The sequence below is a fragment of the Mesoplodon densirostris genome, chromosome 5 (genome assembly GCF_025265405.1).
Source record: "Mesoplodon densirostris isolate mMesDen1 chromosome 5, mMesDen1 primary haplotype, whole genome shotgun sequence".
In the NCBI taxonomy this organism is placed as follows: Eukaryota; Metazoa; Chordata; class Mammalia; order Artiodactyla; family Ziphiidae; genus Mesoplodon; species Mesoplodon densirostris.
Window position 1 is genome coordinate 8,243,754 of NC_082665.1, and position 27,454 is coordinate 8,271,207.

A 27,454-nucleotide genomic window follows, 5' to 3' on the forward strand; every position below is an offset into this window, starting at 1 on the left:
CTTTTTATGCAGTGCTCCTTGGGGTTTTGTTTGTTTGCTTTTGCACATTTAAAACTTCTTTTATATGTGAGCAACTGTTTAGGTAAATATAAAACCCTAGTATCATCACACTTTGTTTCCTTGAGCATTGCTGTACTTTCATTTTGGATTGTATTTTGCTGTAAAGAAGTCTGCTTTTCCCCCTCTTGTAAGGGACTTTTCTTTTGCCTGACTCCTAAAGAATTCTTTCTTTTTTTAAGTAGAATAGTTTTACTAGAGTCTTTTTCTTAACCGTTCCTAATCCATTTGCTTTTTCAGTATTTAAAAATTACATCAGTAAATATGTTGTGTTCCATTATTTCAGTTTTCTTATTTGGGAACTTCATTATGCATATGTTGGATGTTCCTCATGGTCTCTTGTATTTATCTTTTTCTCTGGTGATTCTTTTTAATTCTTTCTTAAATTTTTACACGATTTGTTTGAATTTTCCCATTTCTGTCCTGTATGTATTTTGAGCCCCATTCAGTTTCACCTCCTTTTCTGTGATGGTTTTGTTTTATTTTTTCCTTCCACTTCTTTTCTGAGCTTTTCTTATATTTTTTTATCTCTTTCTTTTGCCTCACCATCTTATCCCTGAACTCTCATAGCTCTGTCTTGTGTTCATCCCTCCTAGAAGCAATGGCATCATGTCATTTAAAAATTCACGGTGAAATGCATGTTCACAGTTTCCATGTGCTTGATGGTGCTGTCTTTTTCTGGTGGGTGGTCGTTTATCCGTGCAGTAAACATCGAGTGCCTGCTCTTGCTGTCACCCTACCCTTGTGGAGTTTACATTCCAGGAGTACAGATGATAAGGAAAATAGATAAGCACCTATGGAGTATTTTAGAAGGCGACAAGTGCTGCAGAGCAAAGTTAGGGAGGGGGGATAAGTGAGTGTTGGAAGCGGGTAGTGCAGTTTTAATAGGAGTGGTCAGGGGAGTCCTCATGAGGATGCTGTTATTTGAGCACCAACTTGATGGAGAGGAGGGAGCGAGTGTGAGAGAAAAAATTATCCATGGCCCTTGTTGAAGATGGTAAAGCAGACTTTATTCAGGGGGGAACTGTGGCCATAGATGTAGGGACCACTGCAGTGGGGTCTTGCCGTGGGGAAAAGAGGCTCGACTCTGAGTGCAGTGTGGGCAGGTGGTAATTATCGCCAGGGAGCAGAGTGGGGGGGGGGTCACTGGATGGAAAATTACTGAGAAGAAACATCAGGAGGGTAAAGGAATAAACCAGCTCACAGGGTTCTTGCTGAAGGCAGGCCAGGTCCATCAGACACCCCGCGGGGCCAGGAGAGGTGGAGAATGAGGAACCTGGTCAGGTGTTGAGGGTGATGGATATGGAGGATGGTTAAACTGACTTAGCAGAATTCTTGCGACAATCGGACAATGCAGAGAGGAACACGGAAATCAAAAGCCGAGGCCTGGCTGAAAAAGAGCTCAAGAGAGGCTGAGTAGACTTTGGTCAAGGAGACAGTCTCTGTCACGAGCCACGTGGGTTCTGGAAGAAGAGCATCCAGGTGGGGGCACGTCCTGAGGCTGGATGAGGGGCCCGGACGGTGGAGAGGAGTGGCAGAGGGGGAGGGTTTAGAGATGGGGTCACACAGGTGGGGCGGGAGCCCCCCGTCTGTAGGGCCGTGGAAATGACTGGCCTTTACCCTGTGGAGTTCCTTTACGTAGAAGAGCCACGTGGTCTGTGTTTTGTGTGTCCAGGCACCTCTGCCGGCTCTCTCGATGTCTCCTTGCAGGAGATGGTTTATTCCGGGACCGCGCGGGCTGAGGTTTGACGTGAGTCTCTCTAACCTTTACCCCCGCCCCCCGTATGTGAGAAGCAGCTGCGGGGCGGGTCACACAGCTCCTGCTTCCCGCGCGGGGCGTCGGGAGGCTCCCTCCCAGGTGCCCCTCACCTTCCAGAAGCGGCTTCCTGCAGCCGCGGGCCTCACTTCGGCTTTTGACTGCGCGGCCCCTGCTCGTCTCTTCACCTATTTCACGGCACTTAGTCGTCTCCGTGCTTCACCGAGAAGGGCGTTTGTGGTTTTGGGTCTTGTTCTTCTGGGTGATTTCCAGCAGGCCGGGCGGGGGCGTTGCTGACTCGACGCTGCCCTCCTGCAGCCCAGAGCCCTAATTATGGGTTTGGCATTAGATTCCGGAGAACAAAGAAGAAAAGAGTCGTGGAGTCCGCTAGCGGCCTCTTCCGTTTAGAGAACACAGAGTTACAAGCCGCAGCCTCTCAGCCCCCTCGGGAAGCCTCGGCGGCGGCTTCTGCGGAGAAAGCCGGCGGCCGGTCAGTCGGGGAGACCCGGAGCCTTTGGGCGCCCCCGCTTCTGGTTTGGCTCTGGTGCCGGGGTTCCAGGCCTTCCTCTGGACTCGGCTCCTCCGGGCAGAGCCCGGAGCCCCCCTGCTGCGGGCCGGCCGCGGGCGCCGCGCGGGACGCGCCCCCCCCCCCCACCCAGGGCCCGGCTTCTGCCGATGCTGGTGGGAGCGTGGCGGCTGCGGGTCCCCTCCGAGGGCCACACGGGCGGGCCAGAGCGCCGGGATCTGTCTCCTCGCGTCGGCTACGCGCGCACGAGTGCGGGGCCTGCGTCTCTCTCGTTTCTTAACCTTTCTTAGGGCAGGGGCCTCCTTGCTGATGTGACAAAAGCCCTGGCTCTTCTCACCCCGAAAATCAGCACACACTGTACATTGTTTCCGGGGTTCATTGTCATCCTTACGTCCAGGAGGGGCTCCTCTTTGAAATCATGGCCCTCAGTGAGGGACCCCCACTTATCACGTCACGGTACCAGCGAGGTACCCTCGCTGTCCACGGCCCTGATCTTCTTTTCTCCCTGTTGAGCCTTCTAGGTGGGAGTCTGAGCGGGAAGTTCTTGGTGAGGTCTTGGGTTCTCCTTAATTTCAGTTACACAAGTTATTCTCTCCTCTCTCACCGGGGTTAACTAAGAATTGTCTGGTACACCTAAAACAAATACAGTGTTGTATGTCGATTATACCTCAATTTAAAAAAACAAAAAGAAGTGTCAGTCGTCTTCTTACCATGGGTCTTAACTCTTTGTTGAAATATATTTTAAAATTCTTGGCTCCATGGGCTGTACTTGGACTCATTCTTTATCCTTCTTATGTTGGTAGGAATTGAATGGACCTGTGTATTGTTAGAATGCCTAATTTACCTGCAAATTTTATATTAATTTTTTATTCTCTCTACTCTATTTCTTAATTGAAATCAAGGAATGACAAAAGAATCATAAAATATTTACTCTGCTAATTTCCAGGGTACTTCACTGCTTTTTCCTTCTTATGCCATAGGGATTAAGGAAGGAAACAGTTCTATTGATGTCGTGATTGTAATATGGTATTCAGTAGTCAACCCAGATCCTGTTCCCATGAGATTAACTGAATACGTTGCGATTAAATAGAAGCAGAACCAAGTACTATTGTGTTGTTTAATTGATAAAGTTCATGAAATTGTTTTCTCTGATTTTAATTCTGGGACATACTAGTAAAGCATATTTCTTAAAATATACTAGTGGATTTAAATTCTTAAAAATTAGATTTTTAAATTTCATTTAGTTTGTACAAAAAATCAATAGAATTAATTTTAATTAAATTTAAAAGTAAAATTAGTATTTCAGAAGGGTTTTCACTTAAATTCTCTTACGAGCTTCTTATGTTAAGAACAAAATGAGTTCTGCCCCTTGAATTCTGCTTAAAAGGGAGCTGAGAGTGTTTGTTTAATTTAGACTTCAGCGCTTTGGGATGGGGAATGGGAAACAAAGCCAAAATACTTAGCATATTTAAGGGACGTTAGAATAGTCCCCGCTCCCAAAATTTCACATAATGTGAGAACTTGGTGAAAGTTTTTTCACCAGATGACTAGAGAAAATAAAAGGTAAGCAGATTTAAACGCCAGGAGGACAGATGTTTCTAATGCTTTGATCTGTGGGGCCATTTTTAGTTTTTGTTGTTTTTCTTTTTTTCGTCTTTTTGTCATCAGTTCTGCCATCACATTACCACTTGAGAACAGTCACAAACCATTTCTCGAGGTCATTTCAGAAACACGTTGTTTTGTGTCTATTGTGGATTTCCTTTGGTTGGTGCTAGTTAATCTTCTCAACTTCCTGTTCCACGCAAACCCCAGTGGCAACTTGAGACCATCAAGCCCATGGTGACAGGAAGGAATCTAGTTAATGTCCATAGTCTGTGACTCAGTGATTATCTCCAGAGAAGTGAATGGATGCTCTGTTGTGAAGTCTTTCTTAAATGATTCATGAACCAGGGAAATCTGGGCTCGACTGTCCACCAGCGGGAAGCAGGACACAGAGGGGCTGGGGGCTTAGTGAAGGGCCGTGTGGCCGTCGGGTGGTATATCCACGACCGCCAGGCCCCCCATGAGGCTCTCTGGGCAGAGGACACCCGGCCAGCAGCCGTGCTCAATTACTCATGCATTTGACAGTGTGTAATCATCTTAGCATAATTGAGAAAGAACCTAAAGAAAAGGGTCTTATTGTGTCATATTCCTTCTGAGGAGATCCTCATACACGCTCCTGTGTAATGGTCTGTGAATCTGCCATTCCCCCAGGCCCTTCTCTTTGCCCTTTTGAAATCAGACATTTGTTTGGATTCTCCAGTGGGAATGAAGGTGTGTCTGGAAGGCGGTGATGGGATGAGATTCCTCGCCCCGCTCCCCCGGGACCCCCCAGGGCTGGCCCTTCCCCATCCTGCTATCCAGGCATCTGGTCTGAGATAAGCACTCAGTGAGTGTCTGCATCTTTGAACAAATTGATGGTTACGGAGGCTGACTTTGCTAGTAAACCAGGTGGATGAAAGAGCCGTGCTAACGTGTTGGGTGGCTGTCTTCCCTCCCCCAGGAAATGCTCTCCGGGGTGGTGGTCGTATCTGGGAAGGATTCGGTCCAGCACCAGGGAGTCTCCTTGACAGTGGAAGGAACCGTGAACCTCCAACTCAGTGCCAAGAGTGTGGGTGTGTTCGAAGCATTCTATAATTCTGTTAAGGTAAGAATGCTAGGGTTGCACGTTTTTCGTTTTTCAAACGTCTGTGGTGGTTTATACTTGCTGTCTGGCTTGTTACTTGTCGCTATTTTGCAAGGAATGGTGGTAGTTATGCTTTTACTATTTACTAATCAAACTGAAAAAACATTCAGATGTTTTGATTTTGAATATATTCTGTTATTGAAAGTCTGCTTGTTTTTATTCCCATTAGACAGGATTAGGGGAGCTTTAGGGGGACTGATTTCAGCCATTAAAGAGCCTAGCGCTTGGAGAAGTCGCGCCTGGGACTCTGGCACTTACCTTCCTAAAACAGAGCTGTTATTTTAACTGTTACTTTAATCCAGCTGCTGTTGGATATGGCGTTCAGGTAAGATGCAGGTAGAGCCATTCTTTTCTGTCACTTAAAGTTCTGTGTTCTAGAAAGTGAAATCTTTTTTCTATACTTATAGTTTCCTTTTCCTGAAGGACATATTATTAACTCTTTAAGTTTTGAAGGGGAAAGAGTTGAGAGGAAAGAAAGGTTCATTAAGAGTATTCAGATTCAGGACCTTTCCGGGTTTTTCCACAGTTTTCTTATTTTCTTCCATCAATACTTAGAGACTCACTTCAGAAGCTGTGGATTTTCTCAAAGTGATTGTACATCAATGGCTTAGAGTACCTTAACTAAGGAAGGTGTAACACCTGCCTTTTAGGCAGGTTCCAAGTGTGAGTACTGTTTCCCTCCAAGGACCCAGCCGAGGAGGCCTACACAGGTGCCCTGGGCTGTGCGAGGGCCCCGCGCCTTGCCAAGTGCCGTGCACGCCTGAAGGGTGGAGGTGCCCGCCGGAAGGGTCGTTAGGACAGTCAACTGAGATACTTCGGGATAAGGGAGGGAAGTATATCAGTTCACTTCCTACTGTGCACCAAACACCTAGGCATCCAGTCCTGCAAATGAACCAGAGACTTTGGGCCAACTCACCGCTGACAGGGCCCCAGGATGGTAGCGGCCGAGGGCTGGGGTGTGGTGTCTCAGGAGATTATTTAATAGACGAGGTAACGTGAAAGAAAGTGCATCAAGAAGTGCTTGTTGATGGACTGACTTGGGTTTTCTTTACAGCCCATCCAGATTATCAACAGTACCATCGAAATGGTGAAACCAGGAAAATTTCCCAGTGGCAAAACAGAAATTCCTTTTGAATTTCCTCTGCACGTGAAGGGTAACAGAGTTCTGTATGAGACTTACCACGGCGTGTTTGTCAACATTCAGGTGAGAATTTCCTTATCCTGTGAAGCTGATTTCTCAACTTTTCTTCTGCAAAACAGCTTGGTCTTTCTTTCACTGAAAGTTCATAGGTGGACCCAAGAATTTAATACTGTATTTATTGCTGAGCCCCCTCCCGTGTATGTTCTGTATTGACTTCTCATTTTGCCCTGCAGAACATATTTTATGTATGACCATTATCTTTGATGGGGATCTAGGAGGACCCAAGCTGTAGCTTCTTTCCAAAATTCCGTTGTTTCTTTGGGGCTCTGTTCAGGCCACACCGACACTGTAGGGGGGGTGCTTTTATTGTTGGTAGTAGACGTGCCCTCACTTCTCTCTGGCACCCACACTAACTTTTCTATTTTATACGTATAAATATCTCTTTGTTTCATACCCAAAGGCTCCCGCTCTGACATAGGCTTGTATTCTTTATTGAACAAACCTTGTAAATGAGGGGGAAGTGGATTTATGACTTCCCGTCTACCTCCGCTGGTCCAGGGTTCTTTTCACAGTCCCTATTGTTGTCTCAGGCGCAGTTTGGAGTCATGACTCAGAGCGAGAGAAAGAGAGCCTTTCCTTTATTCAGCGGAAAGAAAGGTACTTTTGTGTTATCAGCCTTGCAGCGGTTCCCCTGCTGGATGAGACAAAAGTATTTTGTCTTACGTATGTGCAAGAGGGCTGGCAGTTAGGAAATTTTTTGATTTATTAATTTTTAGCTGATGATTTGGTCTTGGTAGAGACCATTCCCCTGCTTAAAATGTAGCACTTTTTTTTTTTTTTTTTTTTTTTTTTTTTTTTGCTGTACGCGGGCCTCTCACTGCTGTGGCCTCTACCGTCGCGGAGCACAGGCTCCAGACACACAGGCTCCGCGGCCATGGCTCGCGGGCCCAGCCGCTCCGCGGCATGTGGGATCCTCCGGAATCGGGGCACGAACCCGCGTCCCCTGCATCGGCAGGCGGACTCTCAACCACTGCGCCACCAGGGAAGCCCAAAATGTAGCACTTTTAAAATAGAAATCCTCCAAACAGTTGTGAGAGTTTAACCAAAGGTTTGTCTCTATGTGAGTTTTATGTATGGCCTAAGAGATCGGTCAAGAAGAAACTCATGTAGTAGGATGTACTCTATCGCAATAAATACCTTTCTGTAAAGAAAAACTTTTCTAGTCCTTTGTTGTCAGCGCACCTGTTTCAGGCAATAAATATCCTGAGGGCTTTGGGCGGCTCATAAGAAGTGACAGTAAAGTGTCTAGGTTCAGAGGAGACTCCTTGTATAGACATACAGATCGCTGCTGTGGAGACCCGCATCCTCTGACCAGCTTTCTAGGTTGGGAATACTTTCACCATGAAAGAAAGTATTGCCTTTTTCCTTTTTAGCAAGACTGAAAATATCGCAAACGTTGTATTTTCAAAACTATTTTATTCTCTTGCCAGAATCAGCATCAACCTGCTTTACCCACACAGTAGTTCTTTGATGCTGCTGATTTAGCAATAGAAGCATATATTCATTAGAAACTGAATAGAATAACATCAGATTTTCTGTGGTCATACTTCTTACTTGTCACTTTCTTTTCCTGTGTTTATCATTCTTGTTAAAAGATTAATTTGTTTAAAATAAAATTGGAAATCTCACCCTTTTCCAAATATTGCCAAGAAACCAGACAGATATACATACAAAACTTGGGTTCCTGTGTAGCTGTGTGTAAGTTGGAAACTAGTTAAAATGCAGAAGAAGAGTTAACATGTGGTTAATTCTTTAGTAAGGTAAATAATCACCCCGCCCCCCTTTATTTTGGTCAGCAGGTTTTACCACTTTGAGGGTTAACCTCAGAATGCTACAACTTGGAATTCTGCACCTCCCCAAATATCTCATAAATTTCTGAAAACGTAGAGATGTCTTCTCAACCTCAAATTTATAAGAGCTTGTCACCTTACACTTACCACTAGATTCAACATTTATTAGAATTCTGCCACCTTTGTTTCATCTGTATTTTTCTTTTCCTGAATCATTTCAAAGTTAGTTACAGAATCTTGACAATTCATTTCAAAATACTTCAATATCTATCACCAAAAAATAGGGACATTCTTCTACATAATCCCAGTTAACTATTTTCACACCTGTCAGAATGAATAAATATTCCCCAATATCATCAAATTCTCAGCTCTTATTCAAATTGTCATTGCTTCTTTTGAGAAATATACTTCTTCAGAGAAGCTAGGATTATAGCTTCTTTTTTTTTTTTTCTTTCTCCTGCGGTACGCGGGCCTCTCACCGTCGTGGCCTGTCCCGTTGCGGAGCACAGGCTCCGGACGCGCAGGCCCAGCGGCCATGGCTCACGGGCCCAGCCGCTCCGCGGCATGTGGGATCTTCCCGGACCAGGGCACGAACCTGCATCCCCCGCATTCGCAGGCAGACTCCCAACCACTGTGCCACCAGGGAAGCCCGGATTATAGCTTCTTGATCTCTTTTTCATTCATCCATTCACTCAGTCACTCTAGATGGGGCTTTTTCTACCCTCCTTGTTGGACAGTGGGGCAGGTGCCCCGCAGAGAGGTGCCCCACGGGGCGTCACCTTCTCAGTGCCATCGCTTATCGAGCTTCCCGTGAAGCGTCCCGGGTGCGTGACTTGGGATAGAAAGTGTTGTTGTTGAACCCTAGTAACATCTTTCTCAAATTATACGGGCACAAAGACATCTTACATTTATCCTCTGAATTGTGTTGTAGTAACATAATGTAAAAACAGGAAAAATCATAAGAGAGAATAAAGGATTTAAAATGTAGCCAGTATTAAATTGCCAACTTGCAGGGGCTGGTTTCCTTGTAACTTCTTAGAGGGCTCGATCCTATTTGCTCTGGTTCTTCTTCTCAGCCACCTTGCATCCATTTCTCATCCTATTAGTAGATAGAGCGTACAGGAAGCTGTCCGTCTTTCTAGTCGTCCTCTGTGCAGCCACTTTTTCCTTTAAAAGTTGTTTAAATCACAGGGAAGTTTTATTATGGTTGTTTTACTCTTGTGGCCATACTAGCAAGGTTTTATACTATAAAACACAAAATACAGCAGTACCAACATGTCTGCTGCAACTGTGTATCAGAATTAAATGATAGAGATGCTAGTCCTCCTGTTCACAGACTCCTTTCTAGGAGTCTGCTTTAAATCTGTTGACACGCGTTTTCTTTCCTCATTCCTGTCCTGTGTTTACTGACAGTCGAAAAAATCAAATCTTGAGAGTTCCCCGGCAGTCCAGTGGTTGAGACTCCGTGCTTCCACTGCAGGGGGCACGGGTTCCATCCCTGGTCGGGGGACTAAGATCCTGCATGCTGCGCATCCATAAAGAAAAAAAAAAAAAAAGATCGAATCTTGCACCTCCTCTTGGAGCCCTGCTCAAGTCTGACCCTCCTGACCCCCTCTGACCTCCTGTAGCTCACACCTGTAGATCACTCCTTAGTAACTGGGAAGGATCATGATAGAGCGAGAAGATCCAGGGCTTTGCAGCAGACAGATCAGACAGATCTGGGCTGGAGTTACAGTATTGCGTAAATATTCAGAGCCTGGGTTTCAGCAGCAGGCAGGCAGGTATAAATTCAGATCCCAACTCTGTGACCCCAAGCAGGCTTCATGACCCCTCTTCCTGGGGGGTTGATGAGCCCTTGGTGTGAAGTACTTAGCGTAGTGCCTGGTGCATAGAACATGCCAAGTAAGTATTTTCTGAATGATTAAATAAATGAATTAATGGTGACTATCCTTATATTTTGTCAACAGTTCTTACATTTGTATTATCAGAATTAATTGAGAAAGTACATGTGAAAGAACTTAACGTGGGACTTCCCTGGCGGTCCAGTGGTCGGGACTCCACGCCTCCACTGCAGGGGCCATGGGTTCCATCCCTGGTCCGGGAGCTAAGATCCCACAAGCTGTGCTGTGTGGCCAAAAAAAAAGAAAAAAATTTTAATAACTTAACACAATTCCTAAAACATAACCTCAGTGTTTTTCCTCTTTTCTCCATCTTTCTCCCCTTCCCCCCACTTACCACCAGCTGCCTTATATTTCTAATTATTGCTTTCACACTTAAAAACCTTCAGTGACCAAAAGTTGGTGCCCGTTACTCACACTCTCTCATCTGCAGGTTATAGAAATCCAGCTCAAACTGGCTTAGCCAAAAAAGGGATATTGGATCATGGAACTCTCAATTCCAGGGGACCGTCTAGGCCAGGGCGGACACCGTTCAGCCCCCAGCTCGGTGTTCTCGGGGGCGAAGCTGGTTGTTGGCCGGCGGCCGCAGGCTTACAATCTCCTGGCCTGGCAGCCCCAGCAGAAGGGACTGTTTCCCATGGCCCAGCAGCAGTCCTGCCTTTCTGGTCACTTCCACACCCCCGTGGGATGGGGGGAAATCAGCCCCGCCCAAAGCCCTGAGACTGAAAATTAGGAAGGGACGTTCCCATTGGGAAAACGATCAGGGAGACCAGGCAAAGCCCGAACAAAATGCTCCTATTGTAGGCAGCGTGTGGGCTGTACAGGAGAAAGACAGTGGACATGCATACGTGCATGTATATATTGTACATTATACACACAAACATAGCATATACACATACGGTACAGCCCTCACTGAGCTTGTCTTGTTGGGGAGACCAGATTGAAATCTCGATAGAGAATATCTATATGTATGTCTATATCTCTGTGTATATATATATATATGAAGGCCCTTGCAGACAAAGGTTGATTCTTTTTTTCTTCAGTGTTTTAATCTCCCAGGAGTACCTTAAGTACATAGCAGCTTCTTGTTTAACGTGGACAGATTGGTCATAATAGTTGCAGCTTCTTTTTTTTTTTTTTTTTTTTTTGCGGTACGCGGGCCTCTCACTGTTGTGGCCTCTCCCGTTGCGGAGCACAGGCTCCGGACGCGCAGGCTCAGCGGCCATGGCTCACGGGCCCAGCCGCTCTGCGGCACGTGGGATCTTCCCGGACCGGGGCACGAACCCGTGTCCCCTGCATCGGCAGGCGGACTCTCAACCGCTGCGCCACCAGGGAAGCCCTAGTTGTAGCTTCTTGACTCAACTGTGCATATAGTTCCAGTTCTACAAATTATTTTAATGTTTTTCTCGGATGATTAAAACAACAACTCACTTTATCAAACATACATTCTGTGATTTTTTGCTTAAGATTCACATTAAGACAGTGATGGTGCTGTCGAGTGTTGTTACCGCGCAGTCTGTCGTGGACAGGGACGTGAAGGGACGGCCCCGGGTGGAGCCGAGCTTTCGGCTCGGGGCCCGTTGCAGCAGGCGCACCGGCAGGGGCTAGTTCAGAAGGACAGCACAGGGACAGCAGAGGAGTTGAATAGGGCCACGTTCAAAGCAAGCGTGATGCTCCGTCCCTTTACTGTCCATGTTCTCTTGCTCACAGGATACGTCTTTGCTGGCAGACGGGGGAGGGCCGAGGGGAAGAACAGGACCGGCCGCTGGGGAAGCTGGCTAACGGACTCTGGGGCTTCCGTATACGCTCCTCTTTTCGTGTGCATACGTTTGAATTTTCTAAAATAACAATTTTGCAAAGACTTTCCCCTCTTTTTTCCTCCTCAGGTTAAGATATGAAGAGCTCATTTTGAGATGCCCTGGAGGCCTGAGCTCCAGGACTCTGAGCCCTGTCACTAGCATCGCTTCTCTTCCCCACGTGGGGCGCAGCTGTGCCCTTGCCCCGGCGCCCAGCGCGGTGCTGCCCGTGCAGAGGACCCAGCGAGCGAGAGCGAGTTGGGGGCCGACCCACATCTCCCAGGGTGGCCTGTGAAGTCTAGATGCCGTCCAGGGGCTTGCAGTCCTGCTGCCTGTGTTTTCTCATCCTCACTACAAAACAGCTGCCGTTTTACCCAGAGCTGCTGTGTGCCAGGCCTTGGCTTATCCCGCGTGACCTCGCTGGGTCCTCACTCAGGTCGTGTTAGCGAGCAGGAGGCTGAAGCCCAGAGCAGCTGTGCCCCTCGTCTGGGCCCGTCCAGTAAGGCAGGTGACCGGCTGGGAGCTGCTGCTGCTCCAGGCCTGCGCTCGCTGCTCTGCCGCTCCGGCCTCTCCTGTGTTCCAGGGGACACTCTGCACCTGTGTTCCAGGGGCTCCAGCTACAGAGTGGCCGTGGGAACGGGCTGAGCAATAACCTTCAAGTGTTGTTTTATTATTATTATTATTATTATTTTTTTTTTTTTTTTTGCGGTATGCGGGCCTCTCACTGCTGTGGCCTCCCCCGTTGCGGAGCACAGGCTCCGGACGCGCAGGCTCCGGACGCGCAGGCTCAGCGGCCATGGCTCACGGGCCCAGCCGCTCCGCGGCACATGGGATCCTCCCAGACCGGGGCACGAACCCGCATCCCCTGCATCGGCAGGCGGACTCTCAACCACCTGCGCCACCAGGGAGGCCCAAGTGTTGTTTTAATAGCACCGTTTTTGTTCTGAGCATTAACTCCCCCTACTATGTATATTAATTACATATAACACATTAATTGGACAAAGTTTCCCTAAAACATGTTGACTGACTTGCCTCTCTGTAAGTAATTCCAAGATGAAAGCAAACCATCTGAAGGGATGTATTCTCCTCTGCCTTTCCCTCCAGTACACCCTGCGCTGTGACATGCGGCGGTCCCTGCTGGCCAAGGACTTGACCAAGACCTGTGAATTCATCGTTCACTCTGCTGTAAGCTGCACGCGGGGGCTCTGGGCTCAGTAATAGGAATCTTCTGTGGGGTCTGGGACTGGAGCCCACTTACAAGCAATACGTTAGCCTGGTAGTGTTTCGTGGATGCTGGGGGGAGACTCGGGACTCCTGGGTTAGAGACAGGACTGGATTTCTCCTGGCATGGCCGGTGTCAGAGCCCTGTGGGGTGATGCCACGGGCCCAGAGGGGCGCTGCACCTGAGGGGTTTTGTGCCTCAGCTGCGGAACCCCAAGCTGGGGAATCCGCCTTTGTTACAGCAGGCAGTGAGCAAGCCTGGTCTTTGTCCTGGAGGGAGACATCACCTCGTCCCTCAAGGCAGCTTCGGCGAACAGCTGGGAGAAACGGCCCAGCCCAGGGAAAGAAGGCCAGGGCCTTGCATTCTCGGCCTGTGCAGCAAGAACATGCAGGGGTGCTCGGGCCGGGGTGGGGAGCCTCTCCTGACACCTTCTGCCAGTACTTTGCAGTGACAGAGTGTCCTTAAAACACGTGCCAGTGCTGCAGGTGACACGTGGTGGTGAGTAGTCGTGCCCACGGCCCTGGATTCCTTTGTGTCTCAGCCTCTCCAGATCCTTTGGGGCAGGGCCTTTTACACTACTGTGAGATGTCCATGGGTATCTTTTAGTGATGATTAAGTGACAATGTAAGGCAGATTACTTGTGCATAAGATCGGCAAAATCACTGATGCCCTTGCATCATTTTTGTGACTTTTTAGGATTTCCAATATTTGTAGTTTCCCTGTTTATAAATTTTTAATCATCATAGTGTTAAGTATTTCTTTCAGCGATACAATATGTTATGTAAAATATAATGAAAATATTTTTCCTTTTTGGAAGTTAACTTGATTTAGATGGATATTTTCCCTTTTTCCATCAAGGGTTTTCAAAGTGAAGCAAAAAACCTTTTTCTCACGTAGATTATCCCCTAAAAAAGTCACCTGCCATTTTATGTGCTAAATAAAAAGCGTCTCTAACTTTGTGAAGAAGAATGAGCCCAAGCCCAGCCCCCGCCCAGAGCTGGGCCCGCAGACCCTGGCCCCCGGCCTGCGGGTGGCCGCAGAGCTCTGGCTTCCTCCCTGCTCCTGGGGTTCGCCCGCACTCGGCCTTCAAGAGTCTTCGTGACTGATTTCACTAGAAGCCAAACCATGCTGTGACCTGTAGTACATGAAGTTAAATATTCCTCTGTATACTGTGAGGAAGAATATATTATTCCCTAAAGAATATGTTCATGAAGCTATTAGTAAAAAGAATATATTCAAGAAGAATATTTCCTAGAATAAGCTTTTGGTGAGTGAGTGAACTTGGCGCATCGGTCGGTGCCCTTTCTCCTCCACGGCTCCCCGGCCATCTGGGCGTCAGTGGCCTTTTGGCGCCAGCCCACGAGTAAAAGACACTGGGCAGGCCTGGTGAAGCTTGGCTGTATTGATGGATTCTGCACCTGTGTAATGCGGAGATGAGCCTTGTTAACTCATTACGGCAACATATAATGAATTATGTGAACATAGAACTACTTACATGATAGGTGTGATTCTTCCTGGTAGACAGTTGTGCAGCTGAGTGGCTAACAGCACCGGCCTTGGAGCCAGGCTGCCTGGGTTTGGATCTCAGCTCTGCCCCATGCTTGAGCCACCATTTGAGCCCTCTGTGCCTCACTGTCATCTGTGAAGTGGGACCAGGGCCAGTAACAGCACTGCACAGGGTCATGGTGCCGATTCAGTGGCTTTGATTCTCAGAAAGAGGTTCCACATAAATGTCTCCCAACGACACTGCTCTGTTTTTAAATTCTGGACCTGAAAGGGACCTTAGCGATGAAGAAGCCTGCCCCTCATCTTACAGATGAGGAAACTGAGTCACGGGGATGAGGACCTTGGACAGCACACAGCCTCCCTTGTTTCTTGGCAGAACCGTGTTGAGAATCCAGGCATCCTGCCTCTTAGCGCCAAGGTCTTCCTGGTTCACGACGCTACCTTGTGTGTCCTTAAGTGGGGAAAGGCAAGTCTGACCTGGGGACTCTCCGCTGATTTGGGTTCCTCCTCCTCTTGCAGCCTCAGAAGCGGAAACTGACTCCGAGTCCCGTGGCCTTCACTGTCACGCCTGAAACCCTACAGAATGTCAAAGAGGTAACGTGTTCCTTACACGCCAGTGCCAGGGATGCTTTCTTAGTAACCGGATCCCACTGACAGACTGTTGCCCACCTGTTCTTTACTTGGGTATCAAGTCATCAGCAAGAGGAAATTTTTGTCTCTACCCGAAATAGTCTGTATTTTCAATTTTACTTTCTTTTTAAATTCAGTAACTACTTAGCAGAAGGATGGTTTTTAAAAGAGAGGGTATATGTTTATAATTTTTTACTGTCTTCTCCCAGTTTTATTGCACTGTGGTCAGAGACCCCCTCCCCTGAGCCCCAGGGCCGCCACTGCCTGTCAGGGGGGCCGCATACCCTGGTTTTTCAGCTGGGCCCCTGGTCACTTGTCTTTTGTGGACGTGGCTTTTCCTCCCTACCCTAACCCTGCATTCTGCTCCCTGGACCCTCCTGACTGGGGTCAGGTCAAAGGCCAATTTGGGGGAATTATTGGCTTCATCTCGGGGGAGGCACAGCTGAGGCGGGGGTGTGTCGTGGGGAGCCTTTCAGAAATCCATTGACAATCTCTCCCTTCTCTGGTTTCTGGAGCAGTGACCCCAGTAGGCCAGTGAGATTTTCTTCTCAGGAATTTGAACCTTGATCGGAAACATGCAGATGCCTAAGACAATTTTAATGGGAACTGCTACTGCTTTTCCTTTTTCTAAACAAATAGCCTCTTTTAGAATTCTGTCTTGAATCAAGACTCTTTTTAGAGTTCTTTGCCTTTGGGGGCTACCAGGTACAGAGCGCCCTTGCTCTTGACCTCCAGTACAGGGCACCAGCCACGCGTGACCACTGACCCTTGAGGTGGGGCTGGTCGGATCGAGATGAGCTTCAGGGTGAGATACTGACTGGATTTCAAAGACTCGGTATGAAAAAGAGAATGTAAAACATCATTCATAACTGTAAAATACTGATGATGTGTGGAATTGACAATATTTTGGATATATTGACTAATTTTACCTGTTTCCTTCTACTTTTTTAATGTGGCTACTAGAAAATTTTAAATTACACAGTTGCTTCACGTTTGTAGCTCCCGTTATGTTTCTGTTGGACAGTGGTGGTCTAAACTCTGAATTATCTGCAGTAACTGGGACACAGCCGTAGGAAAGACTGCTAGGACAGATATCTCTAACTCTTTAGTTCTGTTTTTCCCGTGGCATCGTCACCCACCCATGACCATTTTCCTCTGTCTGCAAAGAAAAGGTCCATAGGTTTTTTAGTCAAGCACCAAAGACAATTGTTCCCTTTAAATTTCCTTGAAATAAAGTTAATGTCTTGGTTTTTCAAAATTGCATAATTGGGAACATTTAAAAATTGATTTTCTTTTTAAAACCTCTTTTTTTCCTTTTGGTGACTGGTTGTCCTTAAACACTGTCAGCAACTTCTTTAGACATTTTTTATGTTGTGTCCTTGGTGAGAAGGCGTGTTCCAGACCTGATCTAGGCAATCAGGATGCTTCTGTGAGCGAGCTGGTCATTCTGTGCCAGCAACATCAGGTGCCTTACGTCTGTAGATAGAGCTGTTGAATAATTCAGTCTGTTAACTTAAGTTGACAGAAAATGTAAGTACTGTTGTACCTTTTTTCCCATTTTGTAAACCAGGGCCCCAGTGGATTTTATAAAAATTACCTGACCCTGTTTTTAGTTTTTATTTGTACCAAAGTGACTTGAGTACCTTCTCCTGGCGCCTCCCACTCCTGACGTGTCTGTTTTTGTCTTGTTTTAGAGAGCCTTGCTCCCCAAATTTCTCATCAGAGGACATCTCAACTCGACCAACTGTGTTATCACGCAGCCACTAACGGGAGAGCTGGTGGTGGAGAGCTCGGAGGCCGCCATCAAAAGCATCGAGCTGCAGCTGGTGCGCGTGGAGACCTGCGGTGAGGTCCCCACCCCGTCCCCACCGCCCGTTCTTCCCCTCCATCCTCCCCGCCCCTGCTGCCGCCAGCCCTTAGCCACGAGCTCGCCAGGCGAGCTCTCGATTTCAAGAAACGTATGTTTGAGGAGTGTGGGATGTGGAGGGAGGGAGGACTGCAGAATCCTGCAGAGACGGGGAGAGCAGGTGAGTGGGCTGACGCAGGTTCTCCTAGACTCGCGCAGGGCCTGTGGCTCAGCCTGTTTGGATGTTTGCTGTGTTCTGACCACGTGATGCTTTCTTCCTGCTCCAGGCTGTGCAGAAGGGTACGCCCGCGATGCCACAGAGATTCAGAACATTCAGATCGCCGACGGGGACGTGTGTCGGGGCCTCTCTGTCCCCATATACATGGTCTTCCCCCGGCTCTTCACCTGCCCGACACTGGAGACCACCAACTTCAAAGTGGGTACGTGTGCTGCCCTTGGGGTGCCCCCGGGAGGGGCGCAGCCACCGGAGGGGACGGGCCTGCTGGTCCGCTGGGGTCAGATGCAGCCCAGAGCACCCAGTCCTTCGGTCACTCGACAAAAACGCAGGCAGAGCGGCTGTGTGGCGCTGAGGGTCCCCGGTGAGCAGTCCTGGCTCCACGGAACTTGTGTCACCCCTGCTACCCACGCCAGGGAGACAGCGTGGGCCAGGTAGGTGACCACGAGCTCCGAGAAGGACACTAACTCAGCCAGGGACCAGCCGGCCGGGCGCACGAGGAGGTCAGGTCGGCTCCCTGATGGGCTGGCATTTGACGGAGACACAAGACCTGAGACAGCCCGGAGTGAACGGTAATCTTCCCGAGGGCTTTAGCTCCAGCAGCTGAGGGTGTGTCGGTCGTTTTCCACGAATGCGTGGGTAGATATTTTGACCACAAGATCTGAATCACGTGACAGATGCAGTTTTCTATCCTGCTTTTCCCTTCACTTTATATTAGGAGCCTTTTCATGGTTTTAAGTGTTCTTATAAAGTATTTTGATGGTGCATTCATCCTGATAAAATGTTCATGCTTACGAAGTTCAGTGGAGAGCTTACTCTCCACCACAGAGACACAGCAGGAAGGACCCTCGGGCCTCTGCCCTGGCTGACACGACCTTCTGCAGACTGACCAAAAGACCACAGACGTGTCCCCGGGCTCTGTGTCATGCACAGGCTCACTGGTGAATAGATAGAATAAGGAGCTTTTGGTAAATGATTGTTTTTATACCTGTTTCATTGAGAAATAGGGGCATAGTCCCTAAGGCCAATGTGTTTTCTTAATGTCATATTCCCCCTAAATCTTCTAACATACATTATTACTAGTCAAGAGACAATCTTTTTTTTTAATTAGACTTTGATTTTACATTAAATAATTACAAATAATGTAATTTAAAATTGAAGAAAGTAGAGGGAATTCCCTGCCAGTCCAGTGGTTAGGACTTGGCGCTTTCACTGCCGTGGCCCAGGTTCAGTCCCTGGTCTGGGAACTAAGATGCTGCGAGCTGTACGGTACAGCCAAAAAAAAAAAAAAAAAAATTGAAGTAGAGTTTCATCACTGAAGTTGAGTGTACGCTCTTTGTTTTAAGAGAGGGAAAGGTGGTCGCACCTGGCATCACAGGGTGCTGCTTGGACCTTTCTGTGCCCTTGTGTGAGTGTGAGCCCCGGAGCACTGCCAGCCCAGCAGGCTAGAAGCACAGTCTAATACCAGTGGAGCCCTCGAGTGCTTTATCTGAAACGTTATATTGTAGCGAGAACATAATGGGGGCAGGACACCCTTGTCAATAGAAATGAGGGTGACAGACCCAGCTGTTCACTGAATACGGAAAAGCACAGCACGGTCGGCTGAAAGATGACATAGGGTCAAACTTGACCCGAGCTAACAAGGCACCACGTTTTTTCTCAAAAACTCTGTATGGTTATTGAGTAGGTAGTATATGCCCACTGTGCACAATCCAGAGGCACCAGGGCCTCGAGTGCAGAGTCAGTGCCTGCAGCCACCAGGATCCTCCCGGCCACAGCCTCATGCCAGCCCCGCGCGTCCCACCGGGAGTGCTCTCTGGCCACCAGGGTGGTCCCTGCCACGCTGCACACCGTGTTCTGAAATGGGTGTTTTTTCGGGAGCATACACTGCAGTGCTACGTGAGCCGTGGTTGGTTGAACCTGCAGATGGAGAACCACAGCTGTGGAGGAACTGCTGAATAAGGGGCAGCCTGTAAACTCCACGCAGATTGTCAACTGTGCAGGGTTGGCGTTGTTCAAAGGTCGGCTGTACTTTGATTTGAAGTTGACGAGGAGCTTGTCTGTTGATTTCTCAACTTGGTTTTCCTACATAAACGTCAAAAAGGGTCCAAAAATTATCTTTTTCTGCTATGCTATGCATTAGGCACCTCTATTTTCTATGTGTTACATTTGTCAGACTTACTAAGTGTCCATATAAGATTTAATGAGGTGCCTGTGATTCTTCCATAGAAATAACACCCTCAGTCCATCAGCCAAGACATCACTGATGCTTTTGCCCTCGTGGCTCCTGTTGCGTCTGTTTGGGGGCTTGCGCAGTGGCCGCCCCGTCAGCTGGGGGGGCCCCACAGGGAGGAGGTGGCCCATGGTCATTGAGCACCGCAGCCTCTCGCAGCCCCTGGGTTGCTGTCGCGTGGCTGGCGAGGTTGGGCTGTGGGTCTCGGGTGCGGGCGGGGTGAGCCCCGCGTCCTGCGTTAGGCGCACATCTGGGTGTACGCCTTCACCTTGACGCAGGGGGCTTCGTGTGCACGGCCAGGCCCGCGGCATCCTCCAGCCCAGCTCACGGTGCCCCCCCGCCAGGGAGGACCGCGAGGTGGTTAGAGGACCTGGGGAGGGATGGTGCCGGGCAGGGCCAGGGGCTGTTCCAGTGTGTGACCATCATCAAGGAACAGAAAGGAAAGGCACAGGGTGCGTGCTGCTGGTGCACAACTCCTGTCCCGGCTGATGCTTGGCGAAGGTGACAGCCACACACGGGGACGTTGTCCTTGGGCCACAGACGGGGTCCTGGACGAGCTGACCCCCAGCCCCTTCCCCAGCTGAGCCCTGCGCTGCGGTGCTACCCGCCTCGCTCTTCATGCTGGGGAGGGACCCGGGCTGGACTCTCTTTGGGGACTCCCTCGTCACGCGTGCCCCTCTTTCTGTCAGTAAGCTTACCCTTAGCGGCTGGAGAGCTGGGGAGAAGACTCCTGTTTGCTGAAAGGTAAAAGAGGAATGTTTGAACAGGTGTTGTAGGGAAACCAACCAGTATCCAAAGGAACTACAGTTAGACTGCTTGCTGTTTCTGAACACTGTTTCTTGCCTGGGCTGGGAGACGCGTCCCCAGACAGCAGTGGGCCAGTTTGGAGTCCACTCTTCCATTAAGAACTGTAGGAGGGGCTTCCCTGGTGGCACAGTGGTTGAGAGTCCTCCTGCCGATGCAGGGGACACAGGTTTGTGCCCCGGTCCGGGAAGATCCCACATGCCGCGGAGCGGCTGGGCCCGTGAGCCATGGCCGCTGAGCCTGCACGTCCGGAGCCTGTGCTCCGCAACGGGAGAGGCCACCACAGTGAGAGGCCCGCGTATCGGGAAAAAAAAAAAAAAAAAAAAAAAAAAACTGTAGGAAATGTAAAAATAAAGCCAAAGAGTACACGTGAATTGACAGGATTCTAGAAGATTCTCTGTAGTAAAGATGAAGGACCAGGAGAGTGTTTGGGGAAGCTGAGGCCTTACAGCACGTTCCAAGGTGAGAAGACCAACTTACTTAGGCAGTCCTGCCAGTGTAGCCGTCTACACTGATTCTCCTGGACGCTTGGGATGATGTACGTGCAAACTCACGCAGCGCCCGGCGCTCCCTCTCTGTCAAGAGCTCGCCGCGCCCGCGGCAGGGTTGGTGTCTGGTTCCCGCTGCTCCGGGCCGGTGGGCATAAAGCCTGTCCTTTCTCTTCCCAGAGTTCGAGGTGAACATCGTTGTGCTGCTTCACCCTGAGCACCTCATCACGGAGAACTTCCCGCTGAAGCTCTGCAGGATGTAGGCGGGAACGGGGGGAGATGCGGCCGTGCCGACCTACGGGAGCCCAAGCCGGCAGCACCCACCTCGCTCTCCTGGTGGTTCTGAATCAGAGATGAGTCCGACCCTTCTTCCTCATTCCCTCGAGGCCCCTCTAGTCAGCGCTTCCCTTTGAAGTTCATCAGGATTTCTTCATGGCGTTGGCAAGATTGTTTCCCAGAGAGTAGACTTCCTGTGACTCCTGACTAAGCTGCTCCTTCTTAGGTTCAGGGCACAGTTGTAGCAGAGTCTGAACTTTGCTGGAAAGTGAGGTCAGGGACAGAGGAAACCTCCTGTCTGGCTGACGGCTGTGGCCAGGCTCCCGACAGCTCCCCGACCCCACAGGGTGGCGACAGGCGTGCTGGTTGCTCGTGACATTGGTGGACACCCGCCAAGGAGGGTGCTGTGGCGCCCGCTGCAGATGCGCAGCGTGGTTCCCACTCTCCTGTCTTTTATAACGTTTGTCGTGATAACTTCAGAACTTTTGGGGACCTGGGGAAAGTGTGCTTTGCCGTCCCAGGAGTGAGGGGATCTGGTGACCACGGCTGGTGCTGGAGTATTTCTGAGTCTCAGGACCTGGTGTGAAGTTGCCTGCTGCCGTCTTCCCAGAGTCTGTTTAAGTGCTAGGTTTTGTTGGGGACAAAAACATGTGTCCACGCCCGTTGTTGGCTGGGTTCTGAGTGGCAGGGGACCCGGGCCCAGGCTAGCAGTGAAGACCCTTCTGTGCTGGGCGGGACCCACCTCCATCCCACCTGAGGGACCTGCGTTGGCGGGGTCGGGGGAGGTAGTTTGGCCTGAAGCCATTTTCTCCCTCGCCTCCTGTTGGGATTTGCGGTGTACGGCGGGTCTGTTACAACACATTTCTTCCTTCACATCCTGCTGTTGTTTCTCTGGGTCCACAGTTAACCTCAGAAGTAAGCCGCACACTGTGCACGCTGCCTGGCCTTCCTCTCCTGAGGGAATAATCATCACCTGAAGAGCTGTCAGCAGCCCCGCCGCCTTTATCATTTTATTCAACCTCGAGGGGCCCGAGCGAGGGCCATTTCCTTGCGCTTCTTGGACGGGCACCTCCACCATCAGTTATTAAGGAAAACTCGGATGTTTGGGTATCTTGGGCAGCAGCAGTCCCACTACTGCCCTGGCTGGAGCTGGGGGTGTCCGTTGTCAGGTTCTCCCATTACAGCAGGAGGAAGGGGAGGTGAAGGAAAGAGGCCGTGAACCTAAAACAGTACATTTTTGGGGGAAATGCCCGGTTAGGCAGGAGCACCTTCTGGCTCTTGGAGCTCCAGCAGAAATGGGGCCTTGCTCTGGTTCTCGGCCACATCGTGAGCTCCACAGGAAAGGTGGAGACGTCAATCAGAAATAAAACGTTTAAAAAAGAAGCCAAAATACCGTGCCTGTCTTCACCCAGAGCTCATGTCCCGAGCCTACCTGCTCCGGTAGCTGGGGGGAGGTGGGTCCCTGGTGTCATTTCTGCCTTCTTGAGGCTCCTAATTCCCAAGCCTGAGTCTGAATTACCTTTAAGACCTTTGGGGTAAGATTACCCCCACATGCTGGCGGCACTTTGGGCTGTGGCAGATCACCAGTGCTCTCCACGGGCCCCCTCTGATTCCCTTCCGAGTTCAGAAATAGCGTTGCATTTCCGTGGAGCCGTGTCCACCTGACTGGGGACTGACTGCCAACTCCTTTGCAGTGGGGTGTGGTCATGTGACAGGGAGGACGTAGGCCCCTTCCCGTGGCTGGACGGGAACAGGCCTGCCCCCCACCTAGACCACGCCGAGCACAAGGAACGTGTGAGCAGGACAGCTAGCCTCCCACCTGTGTCGCGGTCACCGGAGAGGGAAAGGAATGGGTCATCCTCAGAGCACGGGATTGCCGGGTGTCTGGGCTGCAGCAGCCCTGCCCTGTCCTGCCCTGGAGCTTGTGACGGAGGGTCCAATCCCACCCATGCCTCTCGTACAGCCTGAGGTCCACATGCATGTAAGTATGAAGAAATACTCCTTGATCTTCATGCCCACCCTCTGCATTAAGATTCTTAAGGGTCCAGAACCTTGCCCGGGCCCAGCTGGTCAAACACCAGGGTGGGTGTAGACCAGCCCTCCCCGGAGCTGTTACTGATCTCATCCAGCCACCGCAGGACCCAGCTGACCCAGCCCTACCCAGTAAAACCTCCCTGACCAGAGTGGAAGGAAAACAGGCTGGTTTTCACCGTCACGGTTCTAGAAATCTAAAAGATTTGGTTAGGTTTTCCTGGGAGGAGCGTCAATACCAAGATACATCCTGTGATGACAGCCGTGATGCAGCCCTTTCCTCCTGTGCTTTGGGAGGAGCTGCCGCAGGCTGGTGAGCACGGCGCTGCTCTTGTCTGGTGCTGGTTCCCACACATCCCTGAACCCTGCAGGAACTGCTTTCTCAAGTGAGGCCGCCCTCTCTGAGGGCTGGGCCGCTCCCACTTAGGGGCCTCCACGCAGATGGTTTCAGTTGCTGGAGTGTTGACAGATACTGGCCATGTCTGTGCATCTAAGGAGAGCAGGAGCTCTGTGAGCATTCACTGTTATTCTGGATCAGACCCCATGCTGAGTGCCATGCACGTGTTATCTTAGTTAATTGTGTAGCAACACTGTGAGGAGGGAACTCATCCCCATTTAAAGTTGAGGGGATTGCGGCTGATGGAAAGGCACAAGGACGTCATTGGTGCCTGCTTCTTCAGGACTCACCAGATTTGGGGGAGCATCTGCTTGTTGAAGACCCAGGGTTGAGATAACACTAGAATGTTTGGTTGCTTGTCATCTGGATCAGCTGTCCTTTCTCCAGGAGAGGCCTCTGTTTGGTTCCCTTGACAAAGACCAGTACTGGCAGGAGGCTCCGTGAAGGTCCATGAAGAAGCAGCTCCAGAGAAAAGGATTTCTGAGAGATGGGGTTTGTTCAGCAAGGGCCCCACGACAGGGGATGTGATCACTGCCTCCCATCTCGATCAAGGATTAGAGTTTTAAGAGCACAACCTCTGGGTCTTGTGTGACAGAAGTGGGAGGAGCTTTTCTGTCTTCAGATGAGCAGCCACCTTGGGGAGGCTGGGCCAGCAACCCAGACCTACTGCTGCTGGATACACCAAGAAAGGGGTGTGCTCAGACTTAGCTGTGGAAAAGTGGTAGAAAAGAGCAGAAAAATAAAAATCTTAAATATTCATTTTTGTTTTCAAATAGCTTCAACATCAGTATATATTAAGAAAACTCAAATTCAAAACCCAGTACAGTAAAAGAGCAGACAAGTTTAAGAATTGAGTATTTACTTCCTAAAATGTTCACCACCATGTTCCTTTATATTTTACAGAAAACACATACTTTTCAATCCATGGAAAATTTGCAAAAATCAATGATACGTTCTTGCCACAAAGAAGAAAACTCAGTAAAATGTTAACATGTAGAAATTGCCCAAGCCACATACTCTACCATAATGCAATAAAATTAGAAATCGATACTAAAAGGAAAATCAAATTCAGTATAACCACTTGTAAATTTTATCACATTCTTCAAAGAGGAAACTAAAACTTCATTTATGGACCCTTTTAGATTTAATGAAAATGAGTATACTATTTAGCAAGAGCTTTGCACTATGTCCAGTGCTGCAGTCAGAGGAAAATTCATAGCCTTAAATGTTTTTATTATACCAGAGAGAATGAAAACTAATGAGTTAGGCATTCAAGTTAAAACCCTAGATAAGCAAAATAAATAGGAAATAATCATGATAAAAGCAGGAACCAATTGATATTGATAGGAAATTTAAAACACTGGAAATTTATAAAGTCCACAAGTTTATACTTTGAAAAGCCTAATTCAACCAGCTGATCTTTAATAGAACAAAATGAAGGGAGAAAAATATGTAACACTAGGAACAATTTCATATTAAAAGGAACCTGATAAGAATTATAACAGTATGTGCATTTCCTGCTAATAAATTTGCAAATGTCGATAAAATGCAGAGTGATTCCAGAAAAGATGGGGTACCAGAATAAAATGATAGCCTATGGAAGAAATTGAAAAAACTGCCAAAGAAGTATCACTGAAAAGGTGCCAGGCCCCAGATGGTTTTACAGGAGGTTTCTATCAAAGCTTTAAAGATTGGATAGTTCCTCTGTTATTTAACCTTGTGCAGGATATAGAGAAGGATGAAAAGCCTTCTAATTTATTTTATGAAACCAGCATAGCCCTAATATAAAAATATGCCATTATCAGTTAGGATTAGGTTTAGCTGTGAGTAAGGGAGACCCAAAGTGAAGAGTGGCTTAAACAGGACTCGTATAAATGTTCACAGGTAGGTAGTCCAGAGCTGGCATAGCAGCTCAGAGCCAAGATGTTCTTAGAGATCCAGGCTACTTCCAGCTCACTGTGATGCCTTTTCTAGGGTGTGACCCTTGTCTTCATGTTCTAAGATAGTGGCAGCTAGCTCCAGCCGTCACATCTGCATTCCAGGCATCAGAATGGGAGAAAGGATGAAGGTGGGAAAAGGTCAAAGGTCAAGTCCCAACTCCATTGAGGATCATCTTGATGGACGCCATAAGGTATATATTATTTTATTTCAACCTTTTTATTTTGGAAATTTCAAACGTATAGAAAAGTACAGAGTCATATAGATTATGTCATACCCAAAAGATGTCTATCTGTTAACATCTTTATTGAAATATAATTCATGGACCATAAAATTTACCCATGTGAAGTGCGCAATTTGGTAGTTTTAGTATACTCACAGAGATGTGGAACCATCACCAAAATCTAAGTTTAGATTATTTTTTTCACTCTAAAAAGAAAGCCTGAAGCCATTAGCAGCCAGTCCCTTCCTCTTCAGCGCCAAGCAACCACTAATTTTCTTTCTGTCTCCATAGGTTTGTGTATTCTGGGTATTTCATGTGAATGGCATCATACATTGTGTGGTCTTTTGTGACTGGCTTCTTTCACTTAGCATAATGTATTTAAGGTTCATTTGCTTTGCAACGTTTGTCACTACCTCATAACTGCTTTATTTTTTGGGGAGGGTAGCATATTTTAAGATTTATTCAGTCCCATAGTTACTTTCCAAAGTGGTCCAAGAAAACTAAAAAGAAGCAGTTGAGAAGGGAAATGATGAGACATTTGAAGTGTGAGTCAGTCTAATCTCAGTCTATCCATCCCAGCTTAGTTCTAACTCATCTGAAGATAACTGTAGTTTTTCCCCGGATTAACATGGCAATTCACAAAGTAAGAATCAATCAAGCTGTTTCCCAGTGAATGACACTGAGCTTCACCAAAAAACTACCCTCAAGGAGCAAAAAGTCTACAAAGTGAGGAATCATTAAACTGACATTCCTGAAATGGGGAATTCCTTTTTAGGGTGAGCCGTCCATCACTCACTGCATTTGAGGCAGCTACTGACAAATCCTCAACAAACCTAGAAAGGAATTACTTCGTTCCCACAACCAACCAAAGGACAGGTGCACACTTTCTGCCTGTCTGTGCACCACATACAAATGCGCTACCACATGACAATGTGGGGTTTTACAGTTTTTTCCACAGCAGGACAGTAAGTCTTTCCACAAAGTCTAGAGCAGGGCTTTGGTTTGGGTTCTTTCTGGTACCCTGACATTGATACCTGTTGGGACATTCTGAATAAGAGGTTAGGATCAGTGCTTTGCCATGTCGCCAAGAACCCGGGTTCAGCCATAGTCGTTCTGGTTCTGAACTGCGTGGAGCTGTCAGTCCAGGGTCTCCTAGAGTCCAGTCTCTTGCGCTCTTTGGCTCTCTGTCTCTCTGAGCCTCTCTCTCTCCCCCATCTACTTCTGCCTCGTCTGACATCTCGGCACGCTGGTTGTCAAGTGCAGCACCACCTCTTAGACTCCTCCTATCAGCCGCCTCGTGCTCCTTCTGTCTTGGCCTTTCTTTCCCTCCCCCTCGCTCATAAGTTTTTTGGTTTTGTTTTTTTTTTACATTTTTAGATGTATTTTTAAAATTAATTTATTCTAACAGTCATTAATCCCACAATTATTTATTAAATAGATTTTTGTTTCTGTTTTGTTTTGTTTCGTACGCGGGCCTCTCACTGCTGTGGCCTCTCCCGTTGCGGAGCACAGGCTCCGGACGCGCAGGCCCAGTGGCCATGGCTCACGGGCCCAGCCGCTCTGCGGCATGTGGGATCTTCCCAGACCGGGGCATGAACCCGTGTCCCCTGCATCGGCAGGCAGACTCTCAACCGCTGCGCCACCAGGGAAGCCCCTATTAAATAGTTTTATATGTGGGGCATTGTACTAAGAACTAGGGCACTGGGATACTTATTTCTTGTGTAACCCTAAGCAAGATAACTGAATTCCATAAGCCACAGTTTTCTCATTTGTAAACTGGGACCAGTGATACTTATTCATAAGAACATCATGAGAATTAAATACAGTAATATATGTATATTACTGCATTTTATTTATATAGTGTTTGAATATATAC

At 48.4% G+C, this 27,454-nt stretch overlaps 1 protein-coding gene across 1 annotated transcript in view; it reads left to right on the forward strand.

Annotated features, from left to right (window-relative positions):
- VPS26C (VPS26 endosomal protein sorting factor C) overlaps positions 1–24,174 on the forward strand; it is a 53,995-nt gene extending 29,821 nt beyond the window's left edge. Inside the window, exons 2-8 of the mRNA XM_060098487.1 lie at positions 4,882–5,025; positions 6,119–6,268; positions 12,854–12,934; positions 14,997–15,071; positions 16,802–16,952; positions 17,241–17,393; positions 20,894–24,174. Coding sequence (XP_059954470.1) covers positions 4,882–5,025; positions 6,119–6,268; positions 12,854–12,934; positions 14,997–15,071; positions 16,802–16,952; positions 17,241–17,393; positions 20,894–20,976 — 837 coding nt within the window. The 3' untranslated portion in view covers positions 20,977–24,174. The remainder of the gene's footprint in view (positions 1–4,881; positions 5,026–6,118; positions 6,269–12,853; positions 12,935–14,996; positions 15,072–16,801; positions 16,953–17,240; positions 17,394–20,893) is intronic.
- The last annotated feature ends 3,280 nt before the right edge of the window (positions 24,175–27,454 follow it).